Below are 16989 nucleotides of genomic sequence, written 5' to 3'. Positions count from 1 at the left end.
TTGAGACATTACTTGGAAGCCCAATATACTTCTTAAAATCTATTTAATAATGTTTTATTAGTCTCCTAATGTCCACCTTCAGGTAGAGAGGGATGGCCTTCTTAGCATTTAAATTGGTAAGAAAACACTCCAAAACCAGTGGGTTTTTGCTTTGGAAATGGCTTGTGCATCTTGACTAGACTGGTAAAATCCATCAGACTACCTGTATCCTGAGCTAAAGTGTGTCCTTGTAGGCTGATGGTATCACTGACACGGCCATATAAATTTTTGATCTAAGACTGGTGGAGGTGCTTGATCTCCTAAGATATGGATCATCCTGGCTTTAACCCAGGAAACCCTTAAGCATGTGCTTTAAAATGAAGGAAGCATGTACTCCTGTTGGCTTAACCCTTAGCTCTGTGACTTTGCCCTCATTGCAGTTCACTCCCCAGGGCCCATCCAGGTCTCCTGGTGGATCTGTGGCCCAGGCCACGGCACACATTGGTGTCCAATACCTGGTTGTGAGCCGCTCGGCTTCCTTGGAACAGTCCATGGAAGGACGAGGAGCAGAGCCTGGAGTCCTCAGGGTGCTGGTTGTTTCTCTGGAGGCCTGTTTCTGCAAGCCTCTGCTTCCTAGACCGTGGTGTTTATTGCCACAGGTAATTGCAGCGAAGCGGATGGGCTCAGTTTACGCCATCAGGTTTAGGCTTGCTTGGCTTTGTTGGACTGGACTTGTAGGCCACGATCCAGACAAAGTAATCGGAATGCCACGGCTCCTTTGACTTTGTGAGGCTCTTTGTTTGCTCAGAGCAGTGTAGTTTTCTAAGCTGAATCATTGTTGCTGAATCTGGGTCTAAGCCCCAGGTAAGTGTATGATAAAATTTTCTGATAGCAAATAAATTTGTTAGCTTGACGTGCCTCTAAATAAATCCTGTGTGTAGATGTGCACATGATTGGGGAATTACAGGGTTGTGCAAACATTCTATGACAGTATTGGTTTAAAACTGTTTAGCTCATGCCCTTGTTTATTTGTGTCTGGGTGTATCTGTGTGTACACACAGAATAGAAACCTCCATGCACATAAAAAGCATCTCATTAAAAACTGCAGCATTTAGGCACTGCAATCAGCTAATTACTGAGATGTGGTTATTTTCTCAAATAAATCTGCTATGTGTATGTACAGTATACACATCCAAGTACGTTGCAGAGCATTATGAATAGTTAAAAGGAAACTGTAGCCCTTTGCAGAAGCAAATATAGGTACATTCAGCAGTGCATTATCCTGGCCAGGCTGCTGGTTTGCTGTGACTCAACTATTGTATGAATTATAGAATGCTCTTGGTAGCACTTGAGGGCTGCCTCTTATACTGGTCTAAATCTGAGACAGGAAAGGTTAAACAAAGTCTGAATTTCGTTGACTTGGTAGCAAACAATCACTACTTTTGCTAATGCCCTGGAATGGCTGGTAGAGCTGCTGGAGTAGCTGAGCTGGGGATTAGATGATTTTGTAAGGTGAGCTGCTTTTGGGCTCTTGGCAGGCTTTTGTTCCTTGTAGGTCTCTTGGTCAATGCTCCTCCGTCCTGGCCATAAATGTTTCAGCCAACACAGCAATGGCTATGAATAGGGAATGGGGGGAGAAAAAAGTTGATGCAGGGTTGTGTTTTAACTGTGACCCAAGATTAATGTGAAACTGAAGGAGAAAACGTGGTTTTCTCAGTATACTACCAATTGATAAAAGTTTACATCCAGAGCCAGGGCGAAGTTATTTAGGCTGCTGGTGATTTAAAGGGTGATTTGAATTTTTCGTTAAAGCTTTTAGATGTGGCCTTGCCATCTTTTGCTGAAAATATAATTTTCCTAAGAGTTATACATCTTAACCTTCATTTTCATTTTCTTGTCAAATCCTGGACAATTCAAAACAAAACCCCAAAACCCCACCCTGGATTATTAAGCCAAATGTGCCGTGAAAGCTTCTCAAACAGCTTGCCTTGGCACGCTGAAATTAATGTGGTTCTAGTCCAGCAGTGGTGGTGGTGGGAAAAATACCCCTCCAAACTGTCAGCACTTGGGAAAGGAAACAAAAAAGCCTATTATTATTCATATGTACTCTATAGAGTTTCTGATTTGCTCCCATTGACTTGAGCGGTGCGGTATCAGTTACTGCCATGCCTGTAGCGATGGGTTTGTGTTTCATGTGATGAAGTGAAACAGCGATGCAGATGCACAGTAGCCCAGTGTTGCTGGATGGATGGCTTCCAGGTAGATGGACTCTTGGGCTGACCGGCTCAGGAGGCAGTTTGCTGTGGTCAGCCAAAAAATCAGCCCTTGCTGGTGAGTCTGGAAGTGCGCGCGCGCTGAGTCAGTCTCTTTGTAAAGCTGGTGATTGTAGTTCTGATTAGACTCAAAAGGCTTGGCAAATCCTAGTTGTGTGGGAAGCTCGAGTGCAAAAACTTGCCTAATTTTCTTTATTTAAATCAGTCTCGTCCTGCCTGAGGCCTTTTGGAAAGCACATCTAAGGGGACGCTGTTTTAAGTTAACACAGTGTCTCTAGTGTTCACAATAAAGAGGAGTTTCATTGGAAAGGGATGTGCTTACAGTTACCTTCCACAGGCTTTTGCCATATTAAACGTGGAAGGACTCAACTCACCTGTATGCACACAGTGTCTTTTGTGAAATTTGTACTTAGAAGATTTGATATCTTCAAGTTTGCTTTATGATCAGCAATTCTTTGAACTCGCAAACAAGACAGTGTGCATAACTTCAAATATCCATTTGAAGTCTGATTCTGAGGAATGCTTATGGGGATTTTGACCTTAAAATGTGAAGTTTGATCTCTGTCTTAAAACTGCAGTATTGTAGCGGAAATGTAAATACAGTCTGAACTATTTCTAAATACCTTTAAAGTGTGCCGTGTCTCTTAAAGACAGGGACTTTATTCCAGAGATTCTGGATATTCAAACCATGGAAACCTATTTCTGTTCATAAGGCCCAAGATTCAGGAGCTGATCTCTCATCAGCAAAGCTCACTCTCATGTGCTTTTGTTCAGGAGACACCGGTCTGTGGTGGTTTAGCTCTGAATAAAACATTTTTGGTAATTGTGAAGCCTCATATACCAGTGAAGGGCTAAGGGTGGAAGCTGACTGAGATGATTTAGAGTTTTATATAAGCACATAAAGCTGTAAGTTGTCTTGTTGTGTTTGGGTTTGGAAAGCACTTTTTAACTACTTTGACATCTCGCTTTTATTCTCAAACATCTGCTTTAGATTGTTTGCCATAAAAGTGTAAGAATTAATCTTGCCCTCGTTTTTGTTATTGCTACCAGAAACTGAACTATTTTTATTACTTCTTGTATAGGGATTTGGACGCTGAACTATTTTCAGAGTTGAGGAGAAAAGGAGTTTGTATTTTATTTTCTTTTTTTCCCCCCTCACTCACCCCTCCCCCCTAAGCTTACAGGTAAAGTTAATTAAATTAGAGTTTTTAAGTGCACAGAGATGTTAGACATGGCTTGTTAAACTGTGTAATAAGTTCTACTGTGCTTTATTTGGTCCAGTATTAAGAGTTTTAAGGGAATTCAAATGATCAGCTCATTTTGGTTTTTTTTCTCAGAGCAGCAGCTTCCGTGAGCCGGGGTAAGACATTTGCATCATCTGTGGAGAGCCTGGTACATATTTTACTGAACGGATATAATATATGAAAGAGAAATGAAAAACTTCCTATATGTTTAGTCCTTTGATTAACAAATGTTCTTAATACTTCTTCTCAGGGCTTCCTTTCTCTGGGATTCCAGCTTGTTAGTGTTGTTTCCCAAGCAGCAGCCAGTAGCCATGGCATGGGATGTCAGTGCAAGCCCTGATCTCCATCATGCTGTGTTTGAGCAATTCCCTTCCTTGTGTTGGGTATTATTAAATGTCAGAGCATTCTGCTGGTGTGGGTCCATCCAGTACTTATGTCAGAGCATACAGGAATCTTCCTTTCCACAATGGAAGTGTTGTTTTTAAGGCAAAACTCTCTGTTGTAAGCCCATGGCAGGAAATACTCAGGCAGCCTCTCTAACTTGCTCGAAATGCGGTGTTTGTGCTGCAGTTGCTTTCAGGGCAGTCTCCTCTTTCAGAGTCTGTTGCAACACTTGCCATTTTTTTTATTTGAAAACAAGTGTTTTAGCAAAAGGGTTCACAAAGGAGCCAGTTAACAAGATAAAACAGATGAGGCATCTTTTTATTTTACAAACAGATAAATAGGATTTTTCTGGGACTAAGTGAAGTTGCCATATGATTTTATCGGTGCTTTTGCTGCCAGCTTCTGTTTTGTCTGAGACTGTAGATTTTTCATGGCAGGAACCTTTCCTTTTCCTTTGTGTTAAGGGTGCCTTAGATATTTCTGGTTATTGTGCTTCAAGGAGTAACGAGGCTGTAGCCACTGAAACCAGAGCAATGCAATAGACTGTGGTAGCTCATGGAGGGACTTTCTGCATCACTCTCAGGATCAGACAAGGTTTACAAATAGACTCCTGTGGAGTTTGGTGAACCCTGTCCAGGGGACTGGTAAAATTCAGATACCATTGAAAGTAAGTACAGACAACATGAAAAGCTGTCCTGTGTCTGTGGTTCAGACTGAAGCATCATTTTGATACATCCACTTAAAACATAGAGGGAAACTTGCATGGAAAGAAACTAATTCTCTCTGGAAGGACAAAGGAGTGTGTTTTGTGCATATTAAAATGCAGTTGCTTCTGCCCCAGGGAAGTTTTTTGTTTAGTTTGGGAAAATTACTACGTGTTTTCAAAGCAGTGCTGTGAAGTGTGTGTTACGTTTGCAGTATGTCCCTTCCTGTCCCAGAATAATTGGTTCATATTTACTTGGGCACTCTGCATGCAAATGAGGAAAAATGCTAGGAATAGTACTTCCACTTTAAGTAGCAATTTTCAAATACGTTACCAGCAGGTTTCAGTTTTCATTTAAAATTTTTTAGTAAATACAATCCACAAATATGAAAATGTATCTCGTACTGCTAACATCTGACACTTTCTTAGTTTTTTAACTTTAGACTTCAGTTTTTCTAAATTCCTCCTTTTTATCTCTTTGCCTGTTTCTAATAATTCACTCTTCCTGTTTTTCTATTTTATTCATGCTTTCCCTTTCATCTGCCTTTATTGTCCTTTTCTTCATATTTTATTCCTTTTTTTGTTCCTGTTGCTATAAAAACTTCCTTGCTTTCTTTTGCCAGACAATTATCAACCCTTAGCAGTCCCTCCTTAAAATCTAACTATTCAAGGAATCTCCCTTTATTTCTTCCCTTTATCAGGCAGACATAAGCCATGCTGAATATGATGTTCTGCATGTTTATCAACGTTTATCTGGGTCTAGGCTGGATGCTCAGTAAAACAGGGAATATGTATCTTACTTTCACACACAGAGTTTCTCATCTTCTGCAGGCCGAGGTCAGCTTTCTGTTTGGTTTTGTTATTTTAAGCAGTCTTTCATTTTAAATCATCTATCAGACTTTGCATTCCTCAAAAACAATATTGTAGAACTGTGGCTGTTTGGATGGGGGGGAGCTGCTTTAGAGAATCCCAGGAAAGAGCAGATAGTGCAGTGATGTATGGCTCTTCAGGAGCTGCTGTTCTAATACAGCAGCTGATTTTCGCAGGTTCCACTGTTCTCCAGGAAATCCTAAATAATTATCTGGCACAATAGAGGGATTATATCAGCATAACACACAGCTTTACTGCAACAAAATAGGAACACCAGGAGATTCACCTGTGGGGAGACTCAAACAGGTGTCACTGGTCAGCGAGCGATGGGCTGTGCTCTGACCTCCCCTGCCCTGTCTGTCCCTCTCTCAGTGTTATTCCTCGTGATGTACAAAGTGGCATTTGCCAAATTGATTTCTACTTCAGGTCCCTTGAAAAATTAGGCCCTTAATGTGTGTATTTAAAACAGTGTTGTGTTAAAACCCTAAATCCTGTAATTAGCCTGGCTACTGTTGATAGTTGATACTGTGCTCTGTTGATAGCCAAATCAAAATGAGCAGGGCTCCAGAAGTCTGATGGCAGAGACGCAACAAAAGTTTGCTTAATTCTGCCTGATGTTGTATTACCAACATGGCACACTGAGGATTGACATAACAAAGTGAACAGAGCAGGGACTGGGAGTCACCTGCAGTGAAACATTTCTCTGAAAAATGGGAAGAGCCTGCAGTTGTACCCTGAGAAGGGCTGTGTTGGTGAAAGCTGTGGTAGGAAAAAGAATGTGTGAGCTGATAGCGAGGTTTGTAAATTCAATTGGCATTCCCAGGGCATCGGGATACCACACAGTAGCCAGTGGCATGGCTCTGCAGTGTAGCTGAAAGTGGCCAAACAGGTCTTGTGTGCAGGGTAAAGGTCCTGGGACCAGAGCAAAAGGAGCAGAAGCAGCTGAGCTGCATACATTGGGTTGCACAGAAGTGAGTGCTTAGAAGCTGAGACAGAACTGGGAGCAAGATTGAGAAACCAGTGCTGAAAACTCAGAGGGTGACCTGTGGGCTTACTAGTGACATGAAAATGCTGTTGTGTTTTAATTCTTTATTTCCAAAAATGATGCTGTCTTCTGTAGTGGGCTGTCCTTTGAACAGTGCTGGAGATTTTGAGGAAAGCTTGGCAGTTTCCTGCAGGAGCTCTGGAGTCTCCGCTGAAAACAAGCGAGTGACTCGTTGCAGCAAACATCCCGACTATCCCCTGAATCCTGCCTGGGCTTCAGCAGGCAGTGCTGGAGAGGACAGTCCCAAGCAGGGGCTGCAATCCATGGGCATGAGGAAAGGGCACCAGGCTTTTCTGTGAAGGGAGCAGGCACTAAATCTGCTGCTGGCACAGACCCAGCAGAATTGTATTTGGGCATGTTAGATGGACACGGGCTTTATTCTGAGAGATTACAGAAATGGGGCTTTTTGGCAGGAGCTTGAAGATAAGTCTGATCAGGTAATTACTTATGTCAGAAAGTTGTAAAGGAAAATTTTGGAGGCAAGTAGAACTGATGGTGTGATTTAACCCATGTCACTCTGTGGTTAATTGCCCAGGTACCTGTTTCTGTATAACAAATCACGTATATCTGACTGTCTTTGTTAATAGCTTCTTCAGTGCTGTTGATCTCCTGGTTTAGTTCTGCCATTCCTAAAGAAAGCACATCTTTGAAATCTGTTTTGGCATTTGAAAATCAAATTAAGTTACTGTGGAGGGGGAAAATAAAAGTCTAAATTTAGTAGTTTAGTCAGATTTATTAGGCATCTGAAATCACCTACCTCAGGGAGAAGGGAGGGTGACAGTCTTGTATCTCTAGTCCTGCCATATGTGATCAGATTTTGTTTTTGTGATCAACAGGAAATCTAATGTTGATTCTGTTGCTTTCTGTCAGATCATTTGTTCTCTTTCAGTTTTGCTGCTGGGATATCTCAATACCACTTCTCATAATCAAGTAAAGAAATTAGATTTATTGTTGATTTTTCAAGAGCAGAAGAAAGAAAAGTTGATTTCAGAAATTCACGTCTTTGGAAAAGCCTCACTGGCTTAGGAATTTTAGGCTAAAGAATGGAATTATACATTTTAGTTTGACATTCCTTGTGTTTATTTAAAAAGGCTGTGGAAGACAGAGAGGGTAAAGGTTAAAATAATATTAACTGAGCCCTCCAAATCTATCAGTTTCATTCTCCTTTTCCTGAGTATTACTGTAGTCAAAGTAGTTAATCAGAATCAGAAAGCCACATTAGCATTGCTAACAAATATTTTTCAATAGTGAATTGGGAGGCTGGAAACTGGAGGGGGAAAAAAAACCCCACAACAACCCAACTTTTGGCTCAGACCACATTGCCAAAGATATTTGCATTAATATCTGTAAGAAATAGTGCTAACATGAAACCTTTCCAAAACCTGAATTCTGTTACGAGCTTAACAGTAAAATAGTTTCCTAAGACTCCTTATACTGAAAAATTCAAGGAATTTGTATTTTTGTTTTAATGTTCTCTTGAAAGCATTTGGATAATTATAGACTCAGATGATGGTGTGTCAAAAAGGGCCTTTGTTAACTTCTCTGTTGTGCCACGTACAATCAAGGGGATGTTTTAGCAGTGTCATGCCCTGGCATCCCACAGACCTTGGTTCCTTTTATGCTCCTTACACCAGGCTGGGGAAGGTGACCTGACAGTGAAAAGGGTTAAATAAAAATAACATTGCTGCAAACTGACTTAATGAGACATAGCACGAATACTGCTATTTCTGTTATCTGACGTGTGCTGTGCTCTGGAAATGTGGTGATAGCAGAGCTGAGTAAGGTCCTAAGCAGAGAGAAATTAAAAAAGCAAAAAGATTGGCTGCAACAACTCATCCAGCTGCTGCTAGTACTGAAACATGCCTTGTCTGGACAAGTTTTACTGACCCCAGTCTCTGGCTTCTGTCTCTTGCCTGAGGATGTTTTTGTGGCATAGCTGTTCCTCCTCTTTCCCCTACTAGTGCATTTTTGGTGTCAGTCTCCTTTCTCCTCCTCAGCACTTGAAAGATTTCTGAGGAGACTGTCAGTTGTTTCTTTTTGCTGCAGAGGGAAGGAGGTGAAGGAAGGCAGGGAAAGGGAGAGAGGACAAGATGGGAAGAATTGTGAACACTGCACCTTGAGCAGATATTTCTGGACTCTGTTAGCTAAAATAACCTCTTCTGCAAGCAGGCAAATACTGATATACCTGACATTTGCCAAGAGTCTCCCAAACCCGTGTGAAAGGTGCACTGATACTCTATAATTTTGATGTTCTAGTAGCCATGATTCTTCCTAAAAGAGCATTGTTTTTGTTTAAAATAAGCTCCTTGTCACTGCCAGGGCAGCTCTTCTCCATGTATAATCCATGACTTTTCTTTTATTAATGCCATGTTGTATCACAGTCTGAAACCAAAATTGGCCACGGCTGTTGTTTCTTATTATTTCAACTGAGAGATGTCTCAAACAGTATATTTGGATAATGAAAAGTAAAACAGTGGGTCAGTTTTATTTCTAATGCAAAGACATTATTTAACCCCCCCTCTCCCAGTTTAATCCTGTATTTCTCTCCTCTGAAACCACACAGTACATGAATGGGAAGTCAGTTGCTCACAAATCCATTGCTGTGCAGGCTTTTACATAAACAAAGTCCTAAGGATAAGCAAATGCCTTCCTTCTAATTAGCAGCATGTTTTGTGGTTCCATACATTCCAATATGTAATAGGCAGCTCCAGTGCCTAAAATAATCCCAGAGAAAACACTCGTATGCCGTGAAGATGGGGTGGGAGGGAGAGGAGGCAGGAAAATGTGTTGTCTCTGTTCTTGGAAGCCTTTTCTATCTCCGTTTGGATACTGTCAGCTTCTTTTACACAAACATTACAGCATCCAAGGGGAATTAGAAATACTTACCCATGACCACAACATCAGATTTTAGGTTTGTCAGGAGAAAGCAATGCAGAAGTAGGATCTTGGCCCCACTGCTTTCATTTTGGTTTTAGCATGCTGATAAATGCCTCTTAATGCTGGAAAGAGGTAAGGCCGACTGTCTAGGTGGAATACAGGGAATTTAAAAGTCTTACCTCATAGATTTGAAATGGGTTTTGGATCTGTAAAAGTGCTGTGTAAGTCCTAAGTAACAGTTATTGTCTTTAAAGTTACACAGCAGTATCCCTATTATACCAGTGTGTTATGAAGCTGTTAGGGACCACTTGGGACAGAGAGACAAAACTGGGATGCTGCTGGTCAAACAGCTTTTAACTGAGATGACAGTGGTTAAATTGAGCCTTTTAACCTCAACAAGGTTTTTTTTTGTGAATTGTCTTGTCCCAACATCAGTGGAAATAGGGAAGGCAATGCTTTTGGTTTGCATCCTAGCCTTTTGCACTGCTCTGTGCCATACCCACTGCTTGGGACCACACTAACCTGTGCAGGGCTGAACAAGCTGGAAGCCCCTGAGCTCAGGAGCCTAAAGGCCAGACAGCTATAGGGCAGGAACAACAGCTGGTTGTGGGGTTTTTTTACCCATTGCTGAGTGGAATGTAATCCATGTTGCCGAAGCCCATCAGCTAAAGTTGTGATTTTGGGAAATGAAAACAAATGAGCTGTCTCATACAGCTGCATAATCTCCTTGAGGTGCAGATCTGCTGGCTGGACACAAAGCACTACAGTTGTTTTGCTGTGCAAAAGTACATCCTGGTTCCTAACACTTGCACCTTGGCCCAGGATGTGGGTGAGAAAGACATAGGAGAGAGTCACTGCTTGGAAACCGATGAACAAAAAATCACTTACCAATATTTAATGGTGAAGATAATTAACTATTGCAACAACTTACCTAGGGGATGTGTCTGAACCTTTATGATCTGTGAGGAAGATCCAGCCTAGATGGGACACTTTTCAGAAGGAGGTGTTTTGGCTGAACTGCTGGTCCTTGAGCTTTGTACAGGAACACAAAATGTCCTGGCCTGTGCTGGGCATGAGGTCAGACCAGCCTGAGGGTGGACAGTTCCTCTTCTGATGTTCTGCTGCTCTCGAGGCCACCACAGTGTGTTGGTGATGCAATTCCCCACCTCACAGAGAGGTTCTGGCATGGCTCAGTGGCTTCCCCACTACCCATACCCTGGTGCCCCCCATACCACTGGTGTGCTGACCAGTCACCCTCCCCACTGGTCAGAGGAGCTCCCTCAGTTACTGGTTGGTCATCTGGGAGTTCATGACCACTGTGATCCCTTCTGACCTTGGGAACCCCACAAAGAGAGGAAGACAAATGGAACACATTCATCCTGTCCTCCTAGCAGTTCCCAGGGGTGGGCATCTGTAGCAGCATAAATGGTGGTGGAAATAGAGGCCAGTGATGAGCCCAGTCCACATGTCAGGAGCCTTCCCCTCTCTCTTGGCCAATGTCAGCTGAAGTTGCTCTTGTTAAAAGTGTTGGGAATGCACCAGTGGCAACTCCATTAACAGTGAGCAGCTGTTCTGGTGGTGCCCTCCAGAGATGTGGCTCCTGCAATCTGAGCTGCTCCCTTTTCCCACACACAAGGAGTTTCCCAAAATATTTACCAGGGTTTTGATCTTTGCCCGAAACTGAATTTTCTTTTCTGTGGCTTGAACAAAATTTGGGTTTGGAAAGAGTGAGACTTTTCACTCGCCAGATGAGGCTGTACACATGTAAAATGTCTTTACCTCTGGTTTGGTTAGAGTCAAAGATATTGCTAAAAATGGAAATCTAAAAGTCTTATTTAAGCATTAATCTCTTACAATGGGTGTAACAGGCCCACATATATGTAGTTACAAAGTACAATATTTTCATGAACTTGAATAGATTGTAAATTGACAACTTCTAGCAATATAGAAGACCCCACATTTGTGTCTTAAGATGTCATAAAGTGGAATAGAGCTGAGTTTTTAACCTTTCTTTTCCAACCTTTTGTTTTTAAATGTGTGGCAGCCTGCTTTTAATGTTGCAGCAATAGTTTGTGGCACAGAAATAAGTGTGCTGACCATGAGAGTGGAGTGATCTGTGGCTCAGTGGAGAACTTCCTTTACCACATTTCACCTCCAGGACAGTCACCACAATGGTGCTGGCAGAGGCCTCTCCAGGTCCCCAGGCACTGCAGAAAAAGGCTAAAACTGTCTGTTCTCATCACACATGTAGAGCCATTTCAGTGGAAAACCTGAGCTGCTGATATTTCCATAGAGATCAGCTTAGATGCATGACAGCATTTCTCAAGGACTTGCGTCTTCAATTTTCTTAGCTATTTTCTGCAACTCTCTAAACAGAAATATCTCTGCTCCAAATTCAGAAAGGTCACTGTCCTCAACCACAAATTTAATTAACAGCATTCCCCTTCTACCGACCTTTTTTCCCCCCTGTCTTTAGTTAATTTTAACCCAATGTCCCACACTGGGAGCCTGTAGTTTCCACTTGAGGGAGTAGATGCTCACATGAGTGGCCCCAGGGAAGCTCAGCTCAGTAAGTGATCACCAGCAGGAGCCAGGGTTATACATGGCATTACACCATGGAAAGCTTCCCATCTCCTGTTGCAGACAAAATGTCTACAAAAACAATACTACTACTTTGCTAAATTCTTGCATTTTGCAGATGGGAAGCTCAGTTTCTACAGGGAAAGCCAGGCTGTTTTGGGAGACCTCATAGTGCTCTGTCTTTTTGCTGCTGCTGCTAATTTTTGTGAGCACCATAGAATACAGTAGAAAATTGAAACTGTGTGAAAGATCAACAAATCAGTGTAGAATGTCACGCAGCAACATCTGTTAACTTTGGCTCTATCTCATATCCTCCTGACCCCTCCTTTCCAGCCACAAGTCTCCTGTTTTGTGAGAGCTTGGAGTGATAGGGACTTGGAGAGGGGGAGGTGGGAGGTGGAAATCTCACTATTTCTCAGTGGTCTGAAGGGCTTGCAAAAGTGCCATCTGGAATGAAAGTTTAGTGTTTGTGTGTTTCTGTATTTTTAGCTACGAAACAAATGGGAATTTGCTGAATGAATTAATTGTATTGCTCTGTAAAAGTCTACCTTGAGAGCCATTATATATGGGAGCTTGCAAAGCCTGCAGAGAGAAAGGAAAGTGGCTTCCCTTTCTAATGATGGCTTTCAGGAAATCATTGATTACAGAATTAAGTGGTTTTCTCAGAGACATTTGTTTGATAGTACTTCTGATAAACAAAATTTTAACCTAATAATAATTTTACTAGTGACACTGGAAGCAGCTGTGCTCTCTAATGGTAAACTCACCTTCAGTAAAACTTGCCCCCTTCCTCCTACCTTGTCCAAACAGCTATAGCTAATGAAACATCACTTCCAATCTGTAGCTCCCAGTAAAAAATTTAAATCATGAAGAACTAAGTGATATAGTGGACAAAATGTTCTTAATGGGATGGTCTTTATCTGGACCAGGTTAATGGTATCAACTTGTTCTAGCATTGCATTTAAATAAAGTCAAAACAAAACCTTGACTTGGTATACAGCAATCTCTTTCTTTTTTTTCCTTTTAACAGGGTCAGCATATTTCACTAGCTCCTATCCAAAAGCTAGAGGAAACTTTGTATGAGTATCAGCCCCTGCAAGTGGAGACATATGGACCACAAGTTCCAGAGCTTGAAATGCTGGGAAGGCTGGGGTAAGTAACACATTTTAATTCCCATTTCATGGCATTATAGCTGGGACTGTTACCATCTTCAGATTGCCAGGGATTTTTTTCTTTCCTTTCTTTCTTTTTTTTTTTTTAAAGCATCTTAATGAAATATTAGACTTCCTGCCCAACCAACATTTTGTTTGGGTGGATAAGCTGAAATTTTTGGTCCTCTAGCCTTTATAGATCTATTGAGAGCTGGACTGGATTGCATTAGTGTTTTTAAGGTTGTCCTTGGCAGTCGTGGTGAAGTAGCTGTTCATTTTCAGTTGCACGGTATTAAAAAATAAATAAATAAAAATCTGGGGCTTAATTTACCCAGCTGTAAGCCAGTAAAAATATTAAAGTTGGGCTGTTTGCCATGGAAAGGGGTAGATTTACTTGTCGGCTGCTGTCTACAGTCAAACTGCGTTTGTGAGAAATGAAGCACAGAGCTTAACTTATGTCAAAAAATATAATGCAGGGCTGGTCCAGCAGCAGCCTGGAGGCATCACGGTGTGCAGCCATGTTTGGAAGGGGGTTTGGAAGCCTGCTGTGCCTGGCTAATGGAGGATAGGAAGTCCAAAAGTGTGCTCTCTAGAGATGTGTTTGTAGCTGAAATGCCAGCTGAAAATGTGTAGCTACTGGGATACGGTCACCCAACTCATCATGGCCTAACTTTCAAGGTCAACAGCACTTTCAGTGCCTGAAAAAACTACATGGCAGAACAACTGTGCAGACTGGCAAGGCAAGAAAGAGTTTAAAAGATAACAGTTTACATTTGACTGTGCAATATGGGAAAACTGAAGCCACAAAGTACTAAGCAAAGTTGAGACAATTTAGTGTGCAGTTTTGGAGACCACTGAAATCCAAACAGGAATCCCATCTAGTTCACTGGCATGGGAGAAATTGTATCTCATCCAGAAAGTGACAGAGGTAGATAGACTTTTCTAAGTAAATAAGCAACCTAATGGTGCTTTAGAGAACTCAAGGCTGTCTGGAATTGAGGTTGTCTCCATTTTTACTGTTTTTATGTCCTCCTGATGGCTGTAATTTTTTATTTTCTGATACCAAGCTTCCGAGACCAAATATTAATTAGCAGTTTAAACTTGGGCAGAGCCTGGTTCAGCCTTCACCACCTGTTTGGATGGAGCACAGCTGTGAGGGACCTCCAGTGCGAGGGGAGCTCTGAGGCCCTCCCAGCCCTCAGCCCCATCACAAACGAAAAAAGAGGACTTGTGCAGGGAGGATTCCCACTCCCTGTCCTTTTGCCTGTGTAAGGTGAGGGCTGGTGTCCAAATCTACCAGGAACCCCGTGTGATCCGTGTGCATCCCGTTTCATTGCCTGTGACAGTGGTTCAGAGGCAGCACAACAGGTTGCAAAAGAGAATCCTTTAAATCCTGCGGTTGCGTCACAGGGTCCGTGTGCGAGTGTATCCAGAGTAGAGTTTGCAAACAACACCACAGTCTTTTCTTGGGAACACTTTGGAACGTGTCATTCTGCTCGTGGGAGCACAAACAGCCAGGGTTGCTGGGCTTGGCTCTGGAGGAGATGAAGGAGTTAAGAGCACAGGGGTGCCGGGTGGTTGCGGCAGCAAGGGGCGGCTCGTGGGTGGGTTGGTTGGTTGGTGGTGCCCACCAGAAGAGCTCTGCTGAGTCCTGAGGCTGTTTGCCATTCCAAAACAAATACATCGAAGCTGTGGGTTCCCAGCCGGTACAGCTCCAACCCTATTCCATGGGGTGTCTGAAATACCTTAAACTGTGCGAGGCTGTTGGTTTATGTATTTGTGTTTCTGTGTTTATATGAACTCATGCGCATTTCCTGTTGATGATGAATGCTTAACTAATGTGCCTCTGTCCCTGCTTTGGGGGTTTTCAGGCAGCTGCATACAGCTGCCTGGGTGAGGCAGAAGAGCTGGGCACAATGATATCCACTCCTGCTAAAGATTTTTAGTTTCCTGTTCATTTACACTCATAAAAGGCCAGACGGGGCTTTGAGGCACCTGGCCTAGTGGGTGGCATCCCTACCCGTGGCAGGGGGTTGGAACAAGATGGTCTTTAAGGTCCCTTCCAACCCAAACCATTCTATGATTCTAAATGTATTTAATTTTAGGAGTTTTTTTAGTTTCTCCCTCTTTTCATTTTCCTATTAATAATTTTGCAGTCTGGCTATTTATTGCTGCTAAATAGTTCCCTCAAATGTGCAGGCTGTTATCTGAGTTTCTGGAGCCAGAATTATTGCAAAGACACTGCCAACCTGGAGACTTTGAATTCTCTTCTGGTAGCATAATTTATTGACTTCTTTCTTTGTTAAGGTACAATTTATTCTCTTCAAAACACTCAGTAGAATGGGCTTTTTGAGTATTCACGTCTTAACCTCTTACCTTTTGCAAGACTTGCTTTAAGTTTTCAGTATCAGTGTTGAGTTTATTTCTTAGTAAACTGCTGTAATGTAGGACAGCTGGCAAGGAGGTCTAGCAAAGAGCAAGAAAAAGGGTTAATCCTTAAGGGGTCACTTAGAACATTTGTTAGGGATCTTTCATTATTTAAAAAAAAATTGCTTTTTAAGATGACTTGTGTTATTTGCTTATTAGACTTTCCAAAGAACTTTGTGAGCAGACCAATAAACTTGATTCTGCATCCTCCCACTACTCCTCTGTGTGGACTTTGCATATTTTGCAAAAGAGGAAATTTATGTTCAAATTGTTTTTAGAAATTTGTTTTCGGTTTCCCCTGGACATGTAAATTTTCTTTTATTTTGCTAAGTACTGCAGAATAGCGTTAACACACTCGTGATGCATTTTTTGTTAGTGTCTTGGAAGTCTGAGAATAATGAAGAAATAGATTTTTTTTTTTCCCCACAACACAAATGATTGGTTTAATGTGTAGGGTTTTGTGTCCTTCAGTCCCCTGCTAAAGGTCACTTTGGTTGTTCAGGCTGTGAGGACCAGCTCATGCCTGTCTCAGCTGTCAAAAGGAAACGTGACTTGGAGAAGGGGAGAAGACACGTGTGAGAGCATCTCCCAAACCTGTGGTGCTGTCCTTGGAGAAAAGTGTGCTCTTGAATCACTATAACATTCCCATCCTGGGTGCAGGCTCTGCAGCTGCCTGTCCTTCCTGGCTCTGTGTGACTTGATCACTGCTCTGAGTTACTGAAGTGTTTAGAGACACGTGTTGGGAAATTATTGGCTTCTGTGTGGAGTTGAAGGCAACCTGCTGATGGGAGTCATGTTTTGAGAGCCTTGTCTCTTGAATTGGTCCAAATCTGTTGAATTGCCAAAGTCATTGCAAGGCTGTGTGACCTACCATGGCTTTCAGGGTGTGGAGATAGGTGGCTGGGAGAGAGAACATGAGGAGCACCTGGATGCTCAGGCACTCGCTGCCCTTACTTTACTTGGAGGTTTTCTTAGAGGGGCAAAAAAGGCCTGTCTCTTTTTCTTTCTTTCTAATGTTTTAGCTGAGTAGGCTGAATATGTGTGGTTGGAGGTCTGCATTTTTCTTACTGCAAAACAAAAGAAATGAAAAATATAACAAGCTGACATGCCAAGTAGCGAAAGAATAACTCGGGATGGAAATTATTGTGTTATTTTAAAACTGTGTGTTTGATATGTAGTTTTGATTTTAAAGAAAAAAAAACACAAAACAAAAAAAGAAACCCTGAGGATCAAAATTATGTTTGTTTGAGGTCTTGAAAAATGTAAAGACATTCCTGGCAGTAATTGTAAGTATGTATGTCAAGCAGGAGCGGCCACACAGCGTTCTCACCCCAACTATTTACAGCTGAGAAGAGCCGTACACAAGCTACTTAAAAACTGACTGTAAATCAAAAATCTGCTTATGTGATTAACATTTTGGGTAAAGATACACGAACTTCATGTCTCAAAGTTTAGA

The 16989-nt window shown here is 42.1% G+C and overlaps 1 protein-coding gene across 1 annotated transcript in view; it reads left to right on the top strand.

Annotated features, from left to right (window-relative positions):
* MNAT1 (MNAT1 component of CDK activating kinase) overlaps nucleotides 1-16989 on the top strand; it is a 110410-nt gene that overhangs the window by 61238 nt on the left and 32183 nt on the right. Inside the window, exon 8 of the mRNA XM_029964153.1 lies at nucleotides 12986-13107. Within this exon, the coding sequence (XP_029820013.1) occupies nucleotides 12986-13107 (122 nt within the window). The remainder of the gene's footprint in view (nucleotides 1-12985; nucleotides 13108-16989) is intronic.

The sequence above is a fragment of the Manacus vitellinus genome, unplaced genomic scaffold (assembly GCF_001715985.3).
Source record: "Manacus vitellinus isolate BGI_N305 unplaced genomic scaffold, ASM171598v3 scaffold_6_pilon, whole genome shotgun sequence".
Classification (NCBI taxonomy): Eukaryota; Metazoa; Chordata; class Aves; order Passeriformes; family Pipridae; genus Manacus; species Manacus vitellinus.
The sequence above is the reverse complement of the archived record's forward strand: the minus strand, read 5'-3'. Positions and strand labels throughout refer to the sequence as shown.